The sequence below is a fragment of the Myodes glareolus genome, chromosome 12, assembly GCF_982192425.1.
Source record: "Myodes glareolus chromosome 12, mMyoGla1.1, whole genome shotgun sequence".
Lineage (NCBI taxonomy): Eukaryota > Metazoa > Chordata > Mammalia > Rodentia > Cricetidae > Myodes > Myodes glareolus.
This window is the reverse complement of record NC_142037.1, coordinates 82582676-82606792: the sequence shown is the minus strand read 5'-3', so window position 1 is coordinate 82606792 and position 24117 is coordinate 82582676. Positions and strand designations below refer to the sequence as shown.

The 24117-nt window shown below is 46.2% G+C and overlaps 1 protein-coding gene across 18 annotated transcripts in view; it reads left to right on the top strand.

Moving 5' to 3' along the window:
• Positions 1-24117, top strand: part of Dock9 (dedicator of cytokinesis 9) — a 253384-nt gene that overhangs the window by 145287 nt on the left and 83980 nt on the right. For all 18 annotated transcript variants that reach the window (XM_087912328.1, XM_087912327.1, XM_087912321.1 and 15 more), the window contains exons 9-20: positions 939-1006; positions 9921-9995; positions 11529-11669; positions 12708-12908; positions 13292-13414; positions 15115-15197; positions 15697-15819; positions 19984-20063; positions 20153-20340; positions 20501-20566; positions 21977-22069; positions 23963-24086. In XM_087912328.1, the coding sequence (XP_087768454.1) occupies positions 939-1006; positions 9921-9995; positions 11529-11669; positions 12708-12908; positions 13292-13414; positions 15115-15197; positions 15697-15819; positions 19984-20063; positions 20153-20340; positions 20501-20566; positions 21977-22069; positions 23963-24086 (1365 nt within the window). The remainder of the gene's footprint in view (positions 1-938; positions 1007-9920; positions 9996-11528; positions 11670-12707; positions 12909-13291; positions 13415-15114; positions 15198-15696; positions 15820-19983; positions 20064-20152; positions 20341-20500; positions 20567-21976; positions 22070-23962; positions 24087-24117) is intronic.

Below are 24117 nucleotides of genomic sequence, written 5' to 3'. Positions count from 1 at the left end.
TGGAACTAGCTGTGTAGACTAGGCTAGTCTCAAACTCACAGAAATCCACCTGCTTCTGCCTGCTGAGTGCTAGGATGAAAGGCGTGTGCCACCACCACCCGACTTCAGCTGTGTTTTTGATGTAGGTTCATTCAAATTGTACAAGCCCATAAGTGAACAACTCTGGTTATACCCCAAATTACCCGAGAGTTTGAAAAAAGTCAAAATACTATTTCCTTGGTCCTTGGGTGTGGTTGTAAAGGATGTTGCACACAGCTAACTTAAGTTCTAGTGTGTATGTGTGGCTGTGAAGGGTGTTGCACACAGCTAACGTAAGTTCTAGTGTGTATGTGTGGCTGTGAAGGGTGTTGCACACAGCTAACGTAAGTTCTAGTGTGTATGTGTGGCTGTGAAGGGTGTTGCACACAGCTAACTGAAGTTCTAGTGTGGATGTGTGGCTGTGAAGGGTGTTGCACACAGCTAACTGAAGTTCTAGTGTGTATGTGTGGCTGTGAAGGGTGTTGCACACAGCTAACTGAAGTTCTAGTGTGTATGTGTGGCTGTGAAGGGTGTTGCACACAGCTAACGTAAGTTCTAGTTTGTATGTGTGGCTGTGAAGGGTGTTGCACACAGCTAATGTAAGTTCTAGTGTGGATGTGTGGCTGTGAAGGGTGTTGCACACAGCTAACTGAAGTTCTAGTGTGGATGTGTGGCTGTGAAGGGTGTTGCACACAGCTAACATAGGTTCTAGCTGGGTGGGGAGTTGAGGATGGGACTTAGTTGTGCAAGGTCTCGGTGTCACCACTTTCCCTGCTGGGCCTGGCCATCAGTGTCTATAGCCCTGAGCTGTTTTGAATGTTCTTTCAGACTTGAGAACTACCATATTCCAGTTCCTTTGCTTATATTAAATAAGATAGTTAGAACTACACATGACTCAGTTGATCTCTTTTCACATTTAGATGATGAACAAAGCAAGCTAGAAGGTTCTGGTTCCAGTTTGGATAGCTACCTGCCTGAACTTGCTAAGGTAAGGTCATCCTAATGTTCCCACTCTCCACTGAATGCTGAATGTTTCTCTTGTTTCGTGACTCTCCTACAATAAGAATATTGATGGTGTGATTGTCACCGTTTTCTTCCTGACGTGAATATTGGGGTGGCACTAGTGACACTTCAGTCTATCTTTCAGAAAATGCCCTACAAAGTACGTTGCTGTTTTTAAAATGCCACCATTGCATTTAATATGTCAGCACAAATATAAAAGAAATAACAAAAATGCATGCCTATATATACCTAGTATTCTCTCTTACTTGGGCTTCTCATACTTTAATTACATTCATTGGTGTCTTAGTTAATGTTTCTACTCTGTGAAAAACACTACAGCCAGAATCATCTTCAGGAGGAAAAGGTTTGTTTCAGCTCTCAGGTCTCATCCCATCACTGTGAGAAGTCAGGGCAGGAACTGAAGCGGAGACCGTGGAGGGGTGCTGCACACTGTTATTCTCAGGCTTGCCCAGCCTGCTTTCTTATAGCACCCAGGACCACCAGCCCAGGGTGGCACTGTCCACAGTGAGCTGGGCCCTCCCATATCCATCAAGAAAATGCACCACAGTCTGGCCCACTGTCAATCTAGTGGGGGCATTGTCTCCACTGAGGCTCCTTCTTCTCAGATGACCTGGTTTGTGTCCAGGAGCCAGTACACTTGGGTACCCTGTCTCACTCAAATTAATGCCCGCAGTTCCCGACGATGATTGTGGAAGTTTTGTCACTTCAACTAAACAGGAACTGCTGAAGGTACAGACTGTGTTCCTGGGTCACCCCAAGCAAACAACAAAGCCAGGTTCTTCATGCATTTGGTAATTTTGAGAAACCCCAGAGTTACTGAAAAGCACAAGAAGAAACAAAGTAGTCATGTCAGCAGGGCCCAGAGCCCCATTCTGCCCTATTACCTTATTAGCATATATATGTGTAAAACTATAACCCCAGTGACAGTCGGCAATCCTTTCAGCACGGCCTTTGCTCCCATTCTTTCCTGTTCCACAGCCCCCGCCACAAGCATCCACTGGGATGCATCTTACTTCCATTTTGTTGTGTGTTTTTACACACTCACCATAAAGACCCTGGGTGATGATTTGTGTGTGTGTGTGTGTGTGTGTTTATTTTGCACTGGTGTTCAATGATAGCACATTTGGCCTTGTTTGGGGTACAGACCTGGTCAGTCGTTTTTATCGTACTGCATAGACCTTTTAGCTCTTGGGCTACTTCCATTTTTCTTACTCTGAACAATGCTGCCGTGAGTATCCTTGTCCTGTGTACACATCTGTCCATGATTCTTCTTAAAAGGAGGGCGAGGTCTTTGTCTCCACTGTCCCTTTATAGCCTTTGTGTTATTGCCTTTCTGTTCTGCTTTTTATATGATACGGTGAAATGCTGGCTGTACCCACCCACACGTTAAACACTATAATAGAAACATGGTGTGTCTACATAGGCTTGCAAATAGGCAGGCGTCCAGCATTGACCTTTCTTTCTAGATGACATGGTGGTTCTCAAATATAAATCTTCTTCCTGGCTCGGACTGTTTTCCGAGTTCTGTTTTCCTTCAGGACTTAGCTATTTTCACACCTGACCATTAAAACTAACTTTAGAACTTGCATTGTAACCTCTGCCTCGCCTGGAGGAGGTTTGGCTTCTGTGTTTAGTTTCATGCTAGTCGTGTGTGTGTGTGTGTGTGTGTGTGTGTGTGTGTGTGTGTTGCTGAAAGTCAGGGCCTTGCGTATGGTCGACCAGTAGTCTAGCACTGAGCTACACCCCTCGATGGTCCTGTTAGGCAGTCTGGACATTAGCTGACACTGTTCATGCATCCTGCATTGTTCCTGGATGCTCAGAGGTTCTCCTTGCAGCATGCTCAAACTTGTTTGGTTCTTAGCTTACTGAAGCAGCACATCCATGCAGTCTAGAGACCTGAAAGGCACTTTAGACGGCTTACCCAGTGGGCAGAATGGTTACCTAAGATGAAGCTCCGGTGATTTGAGCCCAGGGTTGGTGATTTCACATCTGTATCTCTAAGCCAGATGTGGTGACACACACTGCTGCTGGAGAGGCCGGACAGGAAGAAGTGCCAAGTTCAAGGTCAGCTTGGGTCATAGCAAGAGCCTAGCAAAGCAAAACAGGACAAAACCAACAAGAAATCCAGTTTTCCCCCCTATGAAGTTGAATAAGAATTTTAGTCTTTTCTTCCCCTGCTACCTGGCCAACTTGATTTTTCAAAGGGAAAAAGGGAAAAAAATGTATTGTCTTTCTCCCAGGGTGCTACTGTGAGGACTGTTGGAAGTGTGGCTTTGTCAGTCACCTGTGAATTCTAGTGGCCTTCTTAGTCGTGTGGCGTTTGAGGGGCCAGGCTCTAAGTGGAGAGGCATGCCTGGTCCCTCTGTGGTCAGCCTGGCTGTTAGCCCTGCTGTGAGCTTGGGATGTGGCTCATTTGTACTCATTAAGGGAACTTGGGAACTAGCTAGCAAATGGACATCCTGTTTTTAGGAGGAACGAATTCCATGGTTACAGAGTCAGATAAATTGTGTATGGAATGGGGTGGGAGAGATGCAGGGAGAGAAAGGGAGTTTACTCGGGATGAAGAGGTCAGGAAAGCGGAGGACGGGAGGCTGGGCCACAGGGAAGGGTGGAGAGGATGCCTGGATCGGAGGAGAGGTAGCTGGAGGTGTGACTTAGTGGGCAGACCTCTCTGGATGGCTTGTCTTGGCCTCACTCTTCCTGTTAGCTCTGGCTTTTGTTTTCCATTGTGACTGAGACCCAGCCAAACAGGATATGTCTGACAGGAAGTTATTTCAGTGCAAAATAACTGGTATTTCACTCTGGAATATTATGGACTTGGATTTTCAGGGTTGTTTGCATGTTCCTGGAGCGTTTGCTCGTGCTTGGAGTACTGGATCTCTACTGTTTTCGCATCAGGGACATACTATATTTACCTGAAAACTTAATCTTTTCCTCCTATTGTCCAGCTCTGAAACCAAACTTTTGATTGTAAATAAAGCAAAATTCATAGCATCAGTCATATAAGTATTTCTATTTAAAAAGCCTGTACGAACCAGTGAATTTGTTTCTTCTGGGAAGTCAGTGTATTCCTTCCCCTGCTTCCTTGGTGTTAGGTAACCCTGGAGGAGGTATGTGTATTACCTTTCTGTGTAAAGGAAATATGAAGAAAAACCTCACATTCTCTCTTAATGTATTTTCCTTCTCTGTGGTTTGTGAGTGTGTGTGTGTGCATGTCTGTGCATGCTATGTGTGCACACGTATGCATGTGCACGTGTGTGTATTTGTGTGCGGTGTAATGTGTGTGCACACACGTGTATTTGTGTATCCAAACAGTAGCTCATGCTTTGTCGCCGTGTGTTCTGAAAGAGAGGCAGTTTCGTATGCCTCCAGAATTGCTTCCATCCGATTTCTTTATGATTTTCTTTCTAGGTCAATGAATTTTCCTTTCCAGCTAACTCTTCCATAGTGGAGTATAGGACGGAGTTTGTCATCTATAGGTCTATAGCCTCCTTGAGACTGAGTCAGGTACAGGGGCCTGTGCTCAACAGGACTTGTGGGAACCCGTGTGGTTTCCTGGCCACATTTTTATAAGCGTTTTAAAGCCAACTCTGGAACAAACACTTCCTTCCCAGACCCCAAACCAGAAAACCATGCCATTATTACGCCGTGGAATCGTCTGTGGTTTGGCGGTCATCCCGCTGCTTAGCTTCCTAGTTCTAGAAACGCTCTAGCCTGGCTTTGTGTCCTGAGGTGAAGTGTTAGTCCGTTGGAGTTAGATGACATAAGGCGTGAATATGTGTTGTGGTCGCCCTCTCAAGGAAAAACTAAATCATCTGGAGGCTGGAGAGATGGCTCGGTGGCTCAGAGCACCAGCTGCTCTTCCAGGGGACCTCACTTGGATTCCTAGCACCTACATGGTGGCTCACAACCGTCTGTATCTCCGGTTCCATGAGATCCGATACTGTCTCCTGGCCTCCATGGGTACCAGGCATGCCCCTGGTTCACAGATATGCATACAGGCAAACCATGTGTTCTGGCCTCAGCGGATTTTACTAAATCTGTTTTATTTCATTCTGTCTGAATGACTCGGCCGTCAACACCATGTTTTTCCTGCAACATACTTTCGAAATGCAATAAATTTGGCCATAGAATGATGTTTCACTTCAGATTGCTCACACACAAGCTTGAGATACATCGCTCTCTTTGCTGGAAACTCTCGAATGTTTGGTCCTTAAATACCAAAGATGAAGGAAGCGTGTCATTTGCGGCTGAGTTTAGTGTGTACCGCGTGAGATGGGAAGTGTCTTTGTGTCGGCTGAGTCCTTCTCTTCTTTGACTTGGGTGCAAATCTCTGCTCCTGTCCACATTCCTCACAGTCTTTTCTCCACCGAGTCTAAAATAGAAAACAGACTGGAGCGGAGCGGCTGTTGGGAGGAAGCCTCCTGCAATCCCACCCCGCATTGACCGACCACAGGCTGTTTCCAGAGCAGGACGGCTTCCTGGCTCCCTGAAACACGCTCAGTCACATAGTCTTGGGATAGTTCTCTTAACAGCCGTAACTTTGTGGGCATTTAGCCTGTGAAAGTACATATTCTAAGTGTCGTAATAAACACTGATTAAGGTTTTACTTTTATGCTTCTTGTAAGTAAAACTGCCCAGTGTTGTGTAAACAAGTTAGACTTTTTCCTCATGACTCCTCATCTTCCTGACATCTCCAGTCTCCATCCAGGGGTGCGCAAATAAAATGTAGACACACGTGTGAGGTTTTTAGTTGTTTGCTGCATGAGTTTCATGATTTACCTATTGTTTTGATAATCTTTCTATCACCTAAACTTATTTCCCGGGTGTCTCCCTGGGTCAGAGAAGAGGTAGGCTTTTTGCGGAATAATAAGTCTGGGATGGCACACACACAAAAGTCAGGGATGTAGTAGTTCACTGGTGGACACGCATGCTTTCCTCAGCCGTGTCTTTTAGGGACGTTTCGGTGATTTTCAGTTTTCAGTTTGTGTAAATTGTACAGTGAGCTTCGTGACGTGGATTCTGTGAATTCCTACTTCAGGAGGACTTCCCCAAACTGGGATTTCTAGGTGAAAAGTTATTGGGTTTTTGGTGGTTTAAATATTGCCAGTTTTTTGATATTAAAGAGTATAATAATTTATATTCCTATTTCTCTGCCTTGTTCCCAAAGTTTTTTTTTTTAATTTTATTCTGCTTCAATATCTCTTTTCCTGATCAGTATTCATATTTTTTGTGTTTTCCTGTGTTTAATTGCTGTTTGGGTTTCTCCTTGGGTCTCTGACTTGTCTTTTTTTTTTCTTGTGACTATTTTTGAAATATATTTTTCCCTTTTTGACCGGTGAAATAGTTAAGAGCCTGGGCTTTTAAACTGGATGGCACACATTAGGATATGCGCGGCAGTGTCATGTTGAGACTTTGGAAAAACGACTCCAGGCCCCCCTGCCCTAGAGCCGTGGATGAGCAGGGATCATAAAGGCACCAGCTCTGTGAGGTGGTGTAAAGTTTCATTTATTTATTCCGTGGTGCTGAGTATTAAGGCAGAGGGAGGAATCAGGCAGGCTGGACACGCGCTCTGTCACTAAGGTAGTGCCCAGCCTAGCTCGTGAAAGCTTAAGCGGACAGAGGAGAATATCGAGCAGGAGGTGTTGGCCATCACCAGGTAAAGTCAACTTCTGTCGCCATTGTTACCCCAGATGTCTGTTCTTTCCTAGGTAAAGCCCTGCCTTCCCCGTGCCCTGCTCTTACGTCTTAGGTCCTGATTGACTTGGTTCTTTCGGCCACCATGTATTGTGCTTTTCTTCTGTTTGATGCGTTTTCCTGGGCCTTGGGAAGATGTGTGTGTGGGGGGTCAGTTTCAGATTCCAGATTTGAGGGCTGAAGAGCTGACTTGACAACTAAGAGCACCGACTGCTCCCAGACGACCCGGGTTAAATTCCCGGCACCCACATGGCAGATCACAACTGTCTGTAACTCCAGTCCCATGGCAGAACACCAGTGCACATAAAATAAAATAAAATAAAATAAAATAAAATAAAATAAAATAAAATAAAATAGCGTAAGGATCCAGTCTTGCTTTTTGTCTGGCTCATGGTACAGCTGGCCATGTGAGGTGGGGCATGGCTTTTCCTCATCAGAATACACCTTCTTTCCTGGAAGGACACCTTCATTGACCATACTGGGGGACTTCGTGTCTAATTTGGCTACTGATATTTATTTTTCCTCTTATGTTTGCGTCCTTATTTGCCCCCCCCCCCAATTCTGCAGAACTCAGAGTAGTTTTGCTGGCTCTGTTAACTTCTGATTCCCTGGCACAAGTCAGCATAGATGGCAGCGGTCAGATTCCAGAAAGACGCCAACCATTGTATCTGCCATTAAAAGTCTAAGATCACAGCCAAGAAGTGGTGGCGCACACCTTTAGTTCCAGCATTTGAGAGACAGTAGCAGGCGGATCTCTGAGTTTGAGGTCATCCTGGGCTACAGAGCGAGTTTTAGGACACCAGAGCAACACAGAGAAACCCTGTCTCTAAAAACAAAACAAACTCTGAGATCACCATCACTGTCTTTGTCAAGGAACTCAATTCAGAATTAGAATATAGTACCACTTGCTTCTCCCAGTCTGATAGCTTCCTAGGGGAAGCATCTTAGCAGTCAACAGCATGTTCTATGAGCTCCGTTGAGTAGACTCCACTTAGGTATGTTCTAGTTCTCAGTGTGTGTGTGTGTATGTGTGTGTATGTATGTGTGTGTGTAAGGTACAGGGGTAGGCAGGCACAATGAAGTGAGATGAAGCCCTCAAACTCTCTATAGAGAGAGTCTGCCTGGATCCAACCCCAGGGACATATTCTACCTGGAAAGCAAAAGCAGGAGGTGTAAAGATGCCCCTGACTGCCAAGAGGTCACTCTTAGATGCCACCTGAAACACACTGCTGGGGGAAAAGCCTTCTGACATAATCTCATACATTCTTTTTACTAAGAAATAAAAAGGCCAGGCAGGGAGGCCAGTCGGCTTACAGAGCGAGTTACGAATGTCAGCTCACTTACAGGCAGGCCGCTGTTTATAGTTATTGAGAGTTTGAGACACAGCCAAGGATTTAGTGCCATGACTGAAAAATTAGTAAGATTCTTAATTTCTCATTGGGTTAGGTTAGAAATACAACAGTAGATGTCCCTTAGCCATCAACACAGAAGACAGCCAATGTCTTCACTGTGGTTGTCCCTACTCCATTATCTGGGGCAGAGAGGTGTCTCTTGTCTTTGGGAGCAGTAGCAGATGAGAAAGGGGCATTGTAATCAGAACTCCATATTTATCTGGGAAAATGAAGAGTAAGTGTCTGTGACTGCCACAAAGAATGCACTACGGGCATGGTAAATAAGAGGTTAAAGGGGACTCAATCTCGTGAATGTCCAGAAGCCTCTTTCATGTGAAACAAGCGCCCCCTCTGAGTCCTGCGTCTCTGTCTCTGCCCTGCCACCACATGTCTGTGTCCTTTGTGGCTCCTCTGCCTGTCCCTTGGTGCTCTGCTACCCCCCCCCCCTCTCTCTGGGGAATCATGTTCGCTTCCATCCCCACCTTCATGCTGATGCTTCCCAAGTCTACTACTCAAGTTCGTGGCCATCAACTGAAAGGTTCCAGGTGAAAACTTCTCAGGCTTAACTGTGCCTCTGCCACTCTAAACCTCCGCAGGGTTCCCGTGCCTATGCTGTCTCCCACAACATTCCAGCCCGTGCCACCCAGTCACATGGCAGGCCACTGCCTCCTAGAGACCAGACAGGGTTATGGAGTAGCCTGTACTTCCCGCTCTTGTGAAGAGATACCACGATAGAGACAAGTTACAGAGGAAGAGTTTATTAGGGGCTTGGTTACAGTTCCCCGGAGTTGGAATCCACGGGCATTGCGGTGGGGAGCATGGCGGCAGGTGGGCAGCCTGGTCCTGGAGCAGCCGCTGAGTGCTCCCATCTTAGGTCCTGGAGCAGCCGCTGAGTGCTCCCATCTTAGGTCCTGGAGCAGCTGTGAGTGCTCCCATCTTAGGTCCTGGAGCATCCGCTGAGTGCTCCCATCTTAGGTCCTGGAGCAGCTGTGAGTGCTCCCATCTTAGGTCCTGGAGCAGCCGCTGAGTGCTCCCATCTTAGGTCCTGGAGCAGCCGCTGAGTGCTCCCATCTTAGGTCCTGGAACAGCTGTGAGTGCTCCCATCTTAGGTCCTGGAGCAGCCGCTAAGTGCTCCCATCTTAGGTCCTGGAGCAGCCGCTGAGTGCTCCCATCTTAGGTCCTGGAGCAGCCGCTGAGTGCTCCCATCTTAGGTCCTGGAGCAGCCGCTGAGTGCTCCCATCTTAGGTCCTGGAGCAGCCATTAGTGCTCCCATCTTAGGTCCTGGAGCAGCCGCTGAGTGCTCCCATCTTAGGTCCTGGAGCAGCCGCTGAGTGCTCCCATCTTAGGTCCTGGAGCAGCCGCTGAGTGCTCCCATCTTAGGTCCTGGAGCAGCCGCTGAGTGCTCCCATCTTAGGTCCTGGAGCAGCCATTAGTGCTCCCATCTTAGGTCCTGGAGCAGCCGTGAGTGCTCCCATCTTAGTTCATGCGCTCAAGTCAGAGAGAGGAAAAGCTAGCTTGGAATGGTGTGAGTTTTTGAAATTTCAGAACCCACTCCAAATGATGCAACTCCTCCTAAAGTCCTACCCCTCCCATAGGTCCCACCAACTGGGGATGAAGCATTTGAATAGATGAACTTTATGGGGACCTTCTTATTTAAACTGCCACAGGCAACTTTCAAACATATTCTGATACCTCTGGGGGACTCTAGGGGAGGCAGTGGGGACAAAGGATTTTGTTCACAAATAAATTTCTTTTCTTTTCTTTCTTTCTACCCCCCCCACACACACACAGAGCACCAGAGAAGCAGAAATCAAGCTGAAAAGTGAGAGCAGAGTGAAGCTCTTTTACTTGGACCCAGATGCCCAGGTAAGAACTAATTTAAGATTTAGAATATAAAACCCATGAATGTGTAATATTCAGTGTACTGCCAAATACTGAGAGCAGTGTTTAGCCCACTTCCCGGAAGGCACCAGCCTGAATCTACAGGGTCACACTGATCACATAAGGGACCCCTAAAATAACTGCTAGAGCGTGGCACACACCGCTGTAGGCACCTGGGAGGCAGTAACACTTCTCAACTAGCTTTTGACCCTGAGAGAAAATTAAGCGTGTGCAACCCACGCAAAGTCCAAACATGGTGTGACAAAAGCCTCCAGGGCCTGTGACATTGAGTGTAAGGCAGAGTTGCCCAGAAGGGACAAGGTCTTTCACCCTAACGCTTTCCCTCCTCATTTGTGGTTCTTCTAATAGACCTAGCTCTCCCTTTTAAATGACTCTCCCACTTAACTTTAATAATAACCATCTCCTAAGTTTCTTCACGGACCTCCTTAACTCTCTGTCTACTGTGGTAACATGTGTATAGCACAAACTTTACGACTTGACTCATTTGATAATATATAATTCAAACTTTAAAAAGTAAAAATTTTAAAAAAATACAATAGTAATAAATATTCTCCATGCAACTGTTACACCATCTGTTTCTAGAATATTTGAAAGTTTCCGTCTTTAGAAACTGAAACTCTTTTAATGAACAGCTCCCCATCCCTGTTTGTCTGTAAGCCCCTAGCGATCCCTGTTCTGCTTTTAGTCTTTATGAATTAACTATTTTATCAAACTCATCAATGTGAAACCATGCAGGATTTGTCTGGTATGTCTTCCTTTCCTTAACCCGTTCCCAACTCCATCCACGGCCTTCCTTTTATTGATTGCCTTGATTGATTGCTATTATCTGTTGGGGCGAAGCACGGACCCTGAAACTTCAGCCACATGCGGGGGTCAGAGGACTGTTCTCTCCGTCCTCCGTGGGTTCCGGGATCACACTCAGGTGGCCGGGCTTAGATGCTGCATACTTTATCCGCTGGGCCATTTCATTGATTCAGAATTTCCTTTTTTTGTTTTGTTTTGTTTTTTTGAGACAGGGTTTCTCTGTAGTTTTGGAGCCTGTTCTGGAACTTGCTCTTGTAGACCAGGCTGGCCTCAAACTCACAGAGATCCGCCTGCCCCTGCCTCCAAAGTTCTAGACTTACAAATGTGTGCCACCACGTCCAGTCCTGAATTTCCTTTTTATTACTGTGTGTATGTGTCTGTATGTACACCCATATGTGTTTATACAGATATAATGTATTTTATGTGTCCTTACACATATGCTAATGGGTGTTTAGGTTGTTTATAACCATGTATTATTCCCTGCATAATTATCCGTCAAGCAGGTGTATCATCATGTATGTGACTGTTATGATGACGGCACATGTCTACTCAGTGTGGCGTGTTGTCACAAAGTCGCAGCCCTATTGTGGATATAGCTTTCCCGTGTTTCAGGCAGATTTATGTGATAACACCCATGCTGGGATTTTTGATGGGAGCTCTATGTGTTTACATATCCACGTTTTCATTTTCAAGAAACTGGACTTCTCACCCATGGAGCCGGAAGTGAAGCCGTTTGCAGAGAAGTTTGGGAAAAGGATTCTCGTCAAGTGCAATGATCTGTCTTTCAATCTCCAGTGCTGTGTCGCCGAAAACGAGGAAGGACCCACTACAAATGTAATTTTCATTCTGAAAAGTCCAGGTGTTTGACAGGGTCACCCTCAAACACGCAGGTCCGCCAGCATGTTGTCTCTAGAGGGGAGATGTTAGAGTTGCCATAAAGTCCCCCTGGTCAAGATCGTAGACTCTGGTCTGGGTGGGTCAGTGACCTGGCCCAAGGACCAGCTGAAGGCAATCTCCTCAAGCTATACTGAAAAGACAGGTGGAATAATTTGCCCTTTAATGAAACTGTACTTTTACTTCCCAGAATTCCCCCTTTCCGGCACAGCCCCTCCATCAGTCAAGCATCCATGAGGTTCCGCTGAATCTCCCAACGTTGCCAAGTTTTAGAAAAGTGTGACAACTCCCTCCCCCCCACGCCACGCACCTTTTTAAAATCCATTTCCTTCCGACGCTGGCCGGATACTTTTCCTGATACTTTCTGCTTCCTCACCCCTTTCTTCCACGCCCCCTCCACCATGTGCCGTCTGACCTCCGCATGGGCTTAGAAACGCATATCATTTTTCATTCTTCTTCCCCGGCAGCTACTAAGATTCACAGGTTGATTGCCATGAGGTTTTTCATTTAGATTCTAATAGAATTGTCCTCAAGTTTCAAAAACATCAGTGCTTTCTGTTTTAAACATTTATTAATTTCAGGTGACACAGGTTTCCCCTTACATTGTAGCTTGGGTGTGGAGACCTCACCCAGGGAGATGCGTGGGACTCACACTGGGATGTGGATGGGGTCGGGTGGGTTTGCAGACAAGGGTAAGACAGCAGGCTTCAGCTGCATAGTCCAGGACACGGATTTCATGTTAGATGCCCCAAGATTAGCTGTCTTATCTGGAGGGGGTGCATTAAATAGTGACGCTCATGAAGGGGGCTAGTAACAGTTTTGTTTCTTAAAGTGCTTTATAGCCTATCTCTCTGTGGCAAGGAACAAAAGTATCACAGTCATTCAAGGGGACAGCCGTTCTCCCTGCACAGCATGTTTCCCCCGCAGCTTTCTGAGCTGTCTTGACGACCATGGTGTTGTGTTGATGTCCTTGTCCAGGTCGAGCCTTTCTTTGTCACCCTGTCCCTGTTTGACATAAAAGACAACCGGAAGATTTCCGCTGACTTCCACGTAGACCTGAACCATTTCTCAGTGCGGCAGATGCTGGTCCCCACGTCCCCGGCCCTGATGAACGGCGGCCAGAGCCCGCCTGCCTTCCAGGATGCGCCTCATGCCACAGCCATGCAGTATCCAAAGCAGGTGGGGGACTGTACACACCTCTCTGCCTTCTCTTGTGCGTGCTGTTTGATATATTAAAAACTGCTCAAATGAGACCTTGTCATGCACCAGTTGGGCAGTTTGGGTCGTTGATTATAGGGCAGCGTGTATAATTATATAGTAAAAACAGATTGAGGGAGAAGTGGTTTGGGGCTCTCGTTCATTTCCGTAAGACTTTTCCTGCTTGCCCTCCCCACCAAGCAGTCTCTTTGAGCAGATGGTGGACTGAGCAGTACCTGGGATACTTGGCCCAGGTCTCCCTCCTGACTGGACTGTCTCACTGCCCTTTGCTGCTGTGGTGGCCAAGGGATTTCTTTCCTTCATCCCGAGTCCTGCTGACTGAAGAGAACCCTTTGTCTCCCTAGGGGATATTTTCCGTCACGTGTCCTCATCCGGACATATTCCTGGTGGCCAGAATTGAGAAGGTCCTCCAGGGGAGCATCGCACACTGTGCTGAGCCGTACATGAAGAGCTCCGACTCCTCGAAGGTGAGAGTGGTTTCCATGCTTTGCGGTCATTAGAAAGTAACAGACAAAGGAATGACTTTTATGCCCAAATAGAAGCAATTATGAGTCAGAGGTAAGCCACACTTACCAGTGGTCCAAAGTGCAAAGACAGATGAGGCCCTGGCCACATAAGCCTGAGGGTTGGAGTTCTGCTCCCTGGCACCCATATGCCTGCCCTGTCTGTAGTCCCAGCACTCGTGAAGCAGAGCCAGCATCTCCCAGGCAAACTGGGTAACTAGAGTGGACAGGACCAGTGGGCTTCAGGTTCAGATGAGAGCTGGCCCTTCACAGCGTGGCAGCCATCTGTGAATATGCCTGCCTGGCATCAACTCCAGTCCTCCGCAGACATCTGCATAGCTTTTACACGCACATGCAGACATGCATACAGACATGATGCATGCCACACATGAAAAAATACTGAAACATAAAGAGCAGTTACTTTATATACTTGGTTTACCTTTGTCCACGCAGAGAACTGTGCCCAGGTGTTGGCACATGCCAAGCGTATGTTCTGCCATTATGCTAAATTCTTCTCCCGTGTGTCCAGTTCTTTTGCTTGTTTGTTTCTGTGAGACAAGATGTGACTGTGAAAGACCACAGGGTTTTACAGTGACGAGGGATCATGAATGCTGTCACCACATCCTCCATTTGTAAGGTGGGGAAGGCAGAGCTTATGGGGTCACACGGTGACTTTGGTGAACCTTCAGATGGGCATCCCTGCTGCTCTGGTCCTTTGTCGCCTATCGAGTGCCTTCTCTCACTCGATGGTGCCCACAGGTCACTGCAGGGCCTGTCTGGGTGCAGTCCTGCCCAGAGTGGTGCGGGCAGGCCCCAGGCTTCTCTGACAGTGACCCTAATACCCCAACTGCAGCTCAGAAGAAAACACTGGCTCTCAGGTATACGCACTTTCCCCAAGGCTGGTTTGCCTTTGATGTATTCAAGGAACATAAATGACCCTCAGGTTCCTTCCTATACACACAAAGGACACTCAGGCCCCCCTCTAGACTGTCCAGGTCAGCCACACTTCGATCACAGAGCACTACCGCAGGACAAGGACATGTGGGGCAGCTGATCCGTAATAGAACCACTCTACACGCATGCATGTCATTGGCCCAACGCCGGAATGCTTGTTGTGTTCCATCGACCTAGAACAAGCCGGAGCTGATAATGGGAAAGTGATAGTGTTTGTGTGTAAAGCAAAGCTGTAACAACTGAAGGGCGGTGTCTAACTTAAGCCAGGACTAATTATGGCGTTTCCCAGACTGTGGGAAACGTTGGTGCGCGTTAGGAGCTGGGAAAGCTCAGAATGCTCATTAATGTTTTCCTTTAAATTCTGGTAAATAGATATTGGGCACAGATGCCAAGTATTAGTCTACTCAGTGGTTTACAATTAGCTCTTAGTCAAAGAGAAGTGAAGTCTGTAAGAGGAAAGACTCTGGCCAGAGAGCAGCCTGTTCGTTGCTTACGAAGACTGGAAGGGTTTGTTTCTATGCTTCCTGAAACCAATACTCTAGTTAATAAAGAAGTCCGTACTGAGTTTGACTCCAGCCCTGTCATCGTTGTTATCAGAAGCACCTTGCTGTGCATCTGGTGGTGTGGTGAGATCTTCAGTGATCATGCTCTGGTCTCACTTTCCTCATGCCTGAGTATACTCGTCAGTGCTCTGTCCTGGTGTGTTCCAGGTTGCCCAGAAGGTGCTGAAGAATGCCAAGCAGGCATGCCAGAGACTGGGACAGTACAGAATGCCGTTCGCTTGGGCAGCGAGGTAAGGGAAAACCCCTTTTGTTCTTGAGATGGACGGATGGGCAGATTCAGATAGGTGAAATCAAGGATTAATAACCAGCAGATCAGAAGATGTATTCAGCAATGACCCCGAGAGGAAGGACGTGGGCCAAAGACCAGCTGCTGGGCCCAGCAGCGTGGACAGGAGGTTTGTCTCAAGAGAGTCCAGGCCTTGGCCACATGCCTCCAGCTGGGATGGTGCATCTGGGGTGTCCCGCGGTGGCCTCTCTCCGTGTTCCCTCCTTCTTTCCCACGTGAATGTCTGTGTTGTTTTCTCAGTACGAGCTTTTGGCTGGAACTCTCCTCTGTGCAAACTGAGTTAGTTGTGGTTGTCCTCATTAATACTTGCCACATTTGGGGATAATGAGATTTCTGTTGGCCACAGCCGGTGGAATCATGATTAGTCTGTGTGCAGAGACCAGAGTTCTCTTTATTTTGGTCTTTACAAAAGTGAGTCTCGAAAGATTGTTTCACCGTTTCAGGACGTTGTTCAAGGATACGTCTGGAAACCTGGACAAAAACGCCAGATTTTCTGCCGTCTATCGACAAGACAGCAATAAGCTTTCGAACGACGACATGCTCAAGCTCCTCGCAGACTTCCGGAAGTGAGTTTTTAAGGTGTTGATGTTTCTGCATGTGTGGGGGCATAGGCGGGGACAGTCAGCTAAATTATGTCACTGAGATCATGAGGGGTACATGGGGAAGTGGACATGGACAGAACGTATCCTGGAGTTCAAGAGAAGAAACAAATGGTTCTGGTGAATTGGAATTCTTGCTGGATGTTTTGGTGCGGTGATAATACAGCTTAAGGGTAGAGGTAAGTGTACGCAGGAAAGAGACAGGAGGGTAGTCACCAAAAACACCTGCTGGTTTCTTTTCCTTTTTTTCAACCACATCACTCTATTTTTTAATATTTATTTATTTATTTATTATGTATACAATATTCTGTCTGTGTGTATGTCTGCAGGCCAGAAGAGGGCACCAGACCTCATTACAGATGGTTGTGAGCCACCATGTGGTTGCCATGAATTGAACTCAGAACCTTTGGAAGAGCAGGCAATGCTCTTAACCACTGAGCCATCTCTCCAGCCCCCAGGTTTCTGACTTGCAAGATTGACTCTCCTGATACTAATAAACAAACGGGAAAAAAGATGATAATTTACATAATCCTCACCTAAGTAGTCATAGTTCTCCATGCGTTGCACATGTTAATGGGTGTGTGCATTCCCTGGGGCTTCTGCCCCTGCTGGGAAGGCACCCTGGTTGAAAGCTGTGGAAACGTCGGTGTGACCTCACCTCCCAGTCTGCAGGCCACAGTGCTTTCTGCTTCTTCCACTTCCAGTGGCCAGGGCAGCATCATCCCAGTCTCTCTGCCTCTGGCTCCCCGTGGCCGTCTTCCTGTCTGTCCCTGTCTTAATGTATCACAGGAGTCTCAGAACAGCACACACAGCCACAGCCAGATAGTCTCATCTCACAGGTTGGCTTTTGTTGTGCATTTGTTTGTTTCTCCAGACAGGGTTTCTCTGGAGACTTAGCTGTCCTGGAATTCACTCTGTAGACCAGGCTGGCCTTGAACACGTCAAGATCTGCCTGCCTTTGCCTCCCTGCTGGAATTAGAGGTGTGAGCCTCCACTGCCTGGGTTGGCTTTCATTTTTATCTGGAGAGGGGAATGTGACTTTCAAGGAATGGTCTGGTTTTTTTATAACGTCTTACACATACACATATACTGTTCCGGGTCACAAGGGAGAAATGGTGGACATGATCCAAGCTGTGGGTTCAGCTTACCGTGTTTGTGGGGAGTCCAGAGCATAGTGAGGTTGATGGTTTTATTTTTCTCAAAAATCAGTTGTCGTAAACAGACCGAGTGTACAGTGTGAGCGCAATGAGAAACGCAGTTCTCAAAGCACAGAGTCTCTTGGCTACCTGGTGGGTGACAGTTGTACAGGTGAGCTTCAGACAGCATCTCTCAGAGGTCATTCCCAGATACACGTGATACAGGATAGAGAAATTTCCTGTGACTAAAATGTGTTCATTCACTTGAAATCTAACCCTGAAGGAAATCTATTTGTGGGGTGAGGGGGTTGGTTTTGGTTCTTTGAGACAGGGTTCCTCTGTGTAACCCTGGCTGTCCAGGAACTCACTCTGTAGACCAGGCTGGTCTTGAAAGTCACAGAGATCTGCTTGCCTTTGCCTCCCAAGTGCTGGGATTAAAGGCGTGTACCACCATCACCCGGCGATGCTGGAGATTTTTTTAAAGGGTGCTATTTATTAGTGAGATGCTAAAGCGCACTATTCTTGGGCACTTACATTTGATAGTATTATTTGTAATAAACAATGTTTCTGACTCATAGAAGAAGACAAACACAACTTCACAGTTTTGGCATATTGATGTGGGATGTTGTAGAGTTAAGCTGTTCACATGAAAAGAAAAGAGAATTATATATACACAGAATCCACACCTGAGGACTGAGTTTTCCCGGAAGAGTTTTTGTGAGTAATGTCACTGAGGATGGTCCAGTGGTGAGGATCATAGGTTAGGTACCGACCCCAATGCTGGGCACTCAAAACATTCGCACAGTGGGCACAGAGGCATGGTTCAGGGTGAGCCTAAGCTCAGCTGGAGTTCTGGTCTGAACTCTGCCCAGTTGAAAGCCAAGTGTGGGGTAACAGTGCCCTCCTGACTGTTTCGTCCCTGGGGATGTCAGGGAGTCACCAGTTTACACTCAAACAAACAGAAGAAGAGTAGAAATGAGAGCCCCTGACAGACGGGGTACACCAAGCCAAGATGGGTGTGTTCCACACAGTCTTTGATTATAGCCGAGGGAGATAGAGCTTCGAGTGGAGTCCTAGTTCAGGTGAGTGGCCTTTCTAAGATAGGCCAAAGGGTTTCCCGCGAGGCTCCTCCTAGGTGACAGTGTCGGAGGAATCCTGAAAGCAGGCAGTTGGGAACACAGCCAGATGCTGAATCTGCTGGTTCCCGGATCTTTTTGCCCTCTATTGCTGGGATAAAGACCACGACCAAATGTGACCTGGGGAGGAAAGGGTTTAACTTGGCTTACGCTTCTGTGTCACAGTCCTCTGAGGGGAGCCAGGGCAGGAAGTGAAGCAGATGCTGTGCATGAATTCTGTTTACTGACTGCTTCCTCGTGGCTTGCTCAGTTTGCTCTCGTATGGAACCCAGGACCACCTGCCCTGCGCTGGGTCCTCCCACAGCAATCGTTAATCAAGAAAACGCTCCGTTGCCTACAGGCCCATCTGATGGGAGCGTTTTCTCCGCTGAGGTCCCCTCTCCTCAGATCACCCGACAAACAAGTAATCAACCCAGACCTGAACTAGGATGGCCCTTGGCGGCGCTGTGGAAGGAATTATTCAACAGGTGGTTTATGAAGAGCCGGGTGGCAGCATTCGGTTTCCAGGACCAGCCTTGTCACCTTGACCACGACTCTTTTAAATTGGTTGGCTAAGCTGGTGCCACAGAGTAGTGCAAAGCATTTGGCAGGATGTGTTTGCCATGGTTACATGGAGCGTCCCATGAATGACTCATGGGTGTGAGAGGACAGCTGTTCGGTTGTTGGAGGCACTAGCTGCCAGGAAGGATGCTGAGTAGCTCATGCCATGTGAGAATGGAGAACTTAAGGGCCTGTTCTTGGCAGTATTCTATGCAATGTAGTGTAATCGGTGATGGTTACGAATATACACGATGACATGAAGCTCTTAGGAAGATCAAAGACACTGATGTTAGAGCCTGGATTCAGGAGGATCTGGGCCTACTATAAATGGCTCAAGCATTAAAATGATGAAATTTTATCAGAACAGGAATAAGTCCTGTTCTGATGTCCCGACGTGTAAAGTGCATACTCTTTTCCCAGAGCTTTGAGTTTAGTTCCCAGACCCTGCATCAGGCAGCTCACAACCACCCATGGCTCAAGTACCAGGGGAGCTGATGCCTCTGTCCTCAAAGGGCTCACATGTACATACCCCCCCACACACATACACCCCAAATTAAAAAAAAAAAAATGTGTAGCCGTAGGTGGTTGAAAGAGGAACATTTCCTGGACCTTTGGTGAGCAAATACTCAGAGAAGGGAATTGTATCATCTCTGAGAAAGGTGTCACAAATGCCTGTGTTGGTTTCTTGGACAACAGTAGCACCTCTTATTAGGGGCAATGGGGAGATTCTTTATTAGATGGAGTCAGATGAATGACAAGTTTCATTGATCGATTACTCCATGCCCAGCATTTATATAGCTTCTGCTTTTAAATGCAGATTCTTCCAAATAAGCCTTGCATCTTCTTCGTGAGGCTGAGAAGGGACTGTTTGGTGATACTGTTTCATTGTAGCTTTTTAGTGATATTGTATCATTGTAACTGTTGGATGATATTGTATCATCCTAACTATTTGATGATATTCTGTATCTTGAGTTCTGAGGTTACTTAATCCATTAGGCAGAGAATCACTTCAAATACTGAAAAAGTCTGAACCCCAGTGTACACTGCAAAACACTGGCTTTGAAGACTTAACATGTTCTTGTATTGATGATGTACCAAAAAGATAATATTGTATAAATGTTGGGCTAAGTGAAATGCCATATTTTTTTGCCAGTTTTTAATATCTTTTTCATGTGGTTGCTACAAAGTTGAAATGTGATTATTGCAGCTGGTGATATTATATATATATTGTTGAATCCTTTTCCTGGGAATACCACTCAAGAATTTAGACTTCACAGTTAACCTCCCTCATAACACTTGATTTTCTCTTTTGTTTGTAGACCTGAGAAGATGGCCAAACTCCCAGTGATTTTGGGCAATCTAGACATTACAATTGACAATGTCTCCTCTGACTGCCCTAGTAAGTGATCAGTTCTGTGCAATAAGTAGCCCACGTGTTTGTCTAGTTGGCTTTTCCTCTGGTCTGTATTACTTGGGATTTCTTTTCAGATTATCTGAATTCGTCATACATTCCTATGAGGCAATTTGAAACCTGTAGTAAATCTCCGCTCACATTTGAAGTAGAGGAGTTTGTGCCCTGCATACCCAAACACACCCAGCCTTACACCGTCTACAGCAATCACCTTTACGTTTACCCGAAGTACTTGAAATATGACAGTCAGAAGTCTTTCGCCAAGGTGAGTACACGGATGTAGGAGTCTCCTTTACAGCCTAGCTTTTAGGTTCTTTTATACGTGTGTGTGTGTGTGTGTGTGTGTGCGTGCGTGTGCGTGTGCGTGCTTGGTTTTGTTGCTCTTTTTTTCTCTTAACATCTTTTTCTCTTACATATCCCTGCAGGCCAGAAATATTGCTATTTGCATTGAGTTTAAAGACTCTGATGAAGAAGACTCTCAACCCCTGAAGGTTTGTTCGTTTTATATATCCACACACATATATACGTAATATACATATATATTATATATATTTATTTTATATAGTATTTTATATTATTATATAATAAGATACATAATTTCTACCTTCTACGAAGATTAATGCACACACTTGAAATTGATATATACTTTAAAATGTTACATACTTTAGTAGAACTGAGTTTTAAATCCAAACAGTCCAGCTCCAGAACCTAAATTCTTTACTATGTTAAAATGACTTTCCCAGAAAAGGAGACAAATGTTCAAAAAGAAATAACATATATTAAAGAATTAACACATTTTAATTTTAATTAGCACAAGCTAATTAAACTATAGGGTATTATAGTATATAATGGCCTATGCTAAATGTCGTAGAGTGTGTAGGTTGATTCTTGGTCCTAATTAACTGTATGTTTTACTGTTCTTCTTGGAGATGGGATCTCTTATGTGTACGTGATTCAATAAGCATGTCTTAAATACCCACCATGCATCAGACATTGTCTAGGTGTGAAGAGTCGTGATGTATGTAAGTGTGAAGGTAGAAGTAGCGATTGACCATGGGATCTTCATTAAGTTGCTGTCACAGGATCTCAGCAGCGCCCTGCCGTCAGAGACAACGTTGACTGGTGCTGTTCCCGGCACGGCGGTGCATACTTAATCCTTCTAATTATCAAACAGACTTTTCAAATAGATCCCTTAAGATCCGTGATTTCTAGGTTCTAATAAGATGAATGCACAGACTGTAAATTGTTCGGTGCTATATACTTCAGTAGAACTGAGTTCTATATCCAAGCCGTGCAGCTCCAGAGCCTCAAGTCTTTGCTGCGTTAAAGTGACTTTCCCAGAAAGGTAGGGGACAGATGTGCGAGAGTAAATAGTAGTCTCTCTTGAGACGTTGGATTTAGGTTGGGGATGATGGAGTACCTGCCGAGCACACGCAGCTCTGGGTTCTGTCTCGGCACCTCGTAAAAGCGGGCACGGCGGCACAAACTTGTGAGGGCCGCAGCAGTGCAGTCTGGAGGACATCTGGCCGCCAGAGAGAGCAGGCCAGCCTGGGCCAAGTGAGGGAACAAGAGAGGGAAGGGAGAGACTGAGTGGGAGAGGAGAAAAGGAAGTGGTCAGGTTAGTGACCGACGGTCATGGAGAGAAGACCACCTGAGATGGAAGGTGCTGGGTAAGGTTTTTAATGTGTTTGTTTTCATTTGGACAAATACAAATGTTTTCATGGAGAAATGCGAGAGGTGAGATCTCTGGTTTGCCAGGACTTCAGAGTTCCAGGACTCGCAGGCCCGGACTCTCACAGGCAGACGCAGTCCAAGGAACCTCGTTCTCTGTAGCACATCTGGCCAATCTTTCACACCGTCAGCTGAAACCCAGCGTTTGCTTTTGCTGATTCTCCTTACAGTGCATTTACGGCAGACCTGGGGGCCCCGTGTTCACAAGAAGTGCCCTGGCTGCGGTTCTGCATCATCAACAAAACCCAGAATTCTATGATGAGGTAAGGGTATCTTCAAAGAATAAGGCAGTTTGACCAATTTCAGAGAAACGTGAAGTTTTCTGCTTGTTACAGCAGAGTACAAGGAAAACTGTGCTCCGTGCTGAAACCACAGCAGCAAAATCGATGTTTGTTTTACTTATTTTTTCCTATTGAACATCTATGTTATTAAAAATAAAACCACACATTACAAAGTAATTAAAGACAATTTTTAATTGCACCTTTAGTACTATGTTAATACTTCAGCAGAGCTCCGTTCAAATTCACCCTTGAATTGATGTCCCTGGGAGGCCTGTTCCTTCCTGAAGGGAAAGGGAGGTGTGGAGGGAGGGGAAAACTTCAGAGGTGATCGAATTTTAAAAAGTAAAACAGACAAAAACCAAATCCATCCTTGAACGCAGTTACTATTGAAGCTAAGAACTCTCCTGTTTTTTGGTGGATTTTCTCCTGTGGGATGGTTTATTCTTGAATGGCTAGAGAGCCGTGGGGTTGGTTGCTCTTGGAGTGATATAAAATTCGTATGTGACTTTTGATTTACACGGAACTTACTTAATGCCCTGATGCTGACCTCTTGAGCCTTATTAGTAACACAGCAGTCAGTTAACAAGTTCTGTGTGTTGTGTAGTCTACATACGGTGAAAAGAACAAGAGAGCCAAGAGAGACGGCTTTTTATTCCCGCAGTCAGTTTGCAGCAGAGAGAAACTACTCGCATTTTAGACAGAATCTGCAACCCTGAACTCGCTGCAGGCGCAGTAGGAGGTGGCTTTTAAACTACTGACAGCATGTTCTACCGTTAATTAATACAGTCGTGAGTTAGCCTTGTAGCTAACTCACATTTCTTATGATTGTGAACATTGCCAGCCATCTGCTTATATGCATACAGTTTGATGAATCATATCTCAGTAATTGGTATGTGCAGATTTTATGGTAGCAAATTGGGCACCAGGGAGATGCTGTGTAGCTAAGCTAAGCACTTGCTCTAGAAGCCGAAAACCTGAGTTCAAGTCCTCAGCCCCAGTATAAAAAGCTGAGCTTGGCCATGCACACATCTGTAACCCCAGAGCTAGGGGCAGGTCGAGACGAGAGGATCCCTGGGGCCTGCTGATGCCAGCCTACTTCCAGACTCAAGCTACCGTGTCTCGGTGGAACTGGGGAGAGGACTAGACACCGTGTGTTAGACAAGAAACAAAATCCTCTTGTTTCCTCTCACTTTGGTGTGTTCTCATGCTCACACGTGTGCATCTGCCACCCACATGAACCACACATCACACAAACAGACAGCCCCCTCCAAGTAGCCCATAATTCATGTAGTCATAAATACTTAATTTTTTGACATTTTAAGTAATGTGCTTTGTGTATGAATTTTTCAAATGGCTCCCTCCTGCCAAATAAGATTAAGAAAAGCAGACAATAACCTAGATTCTACATAGGATCATGATGTGGCACCGTGGTAGCGTGTGTGATTAGCGTGTGTGAGGTCCTTGATTGAATTCTTAGTACCAAAACCCCGGAAGTAAATGAAAGTCTCCCTATACGAGACCCATGTAGTTGAAAGCCCTGTTGTCTGAGGCCAACTGTAGTTCAGTGAAACTGTTGTAAGTGAAAAGATGTTCAGCCCCAGGTTTCATGCCTACAACTGTGTGGCTTGTGTCATGCGGTCTGTTTTCCTGTTTGCTTATGCCCGAAAGCGACATCAACCCTTCTCCAGTTTCTCGTCAGTGAGTTCAGAACCTATCTCTCCTTGCCGTCATTAGCAGCTGGGGTGTGTCTAAGTTTCATCCTAGGAAGAGTTTGAAGAGGAGGCATCTAGGTGCGCATTGGGCCGCCTGCACCTGCCTTCCCTGGGCACGCTTGCTGTTGCAGAGCGTCAGGAGTCTGTTCTTTTCCCTTTGCAGATCAAGATAGAGTTGCCGACCCAACTCCATGAGAAACACCATTTGCTCTTCACGTTCTTCCACGTCAGCTGCGATAACTCCACTAAAGGGAGCACAAAGAAGAAAGACGCGGTCGAAACGCAAGGTGGGAATTCCATCTCTCTTCGTTTCTTGGT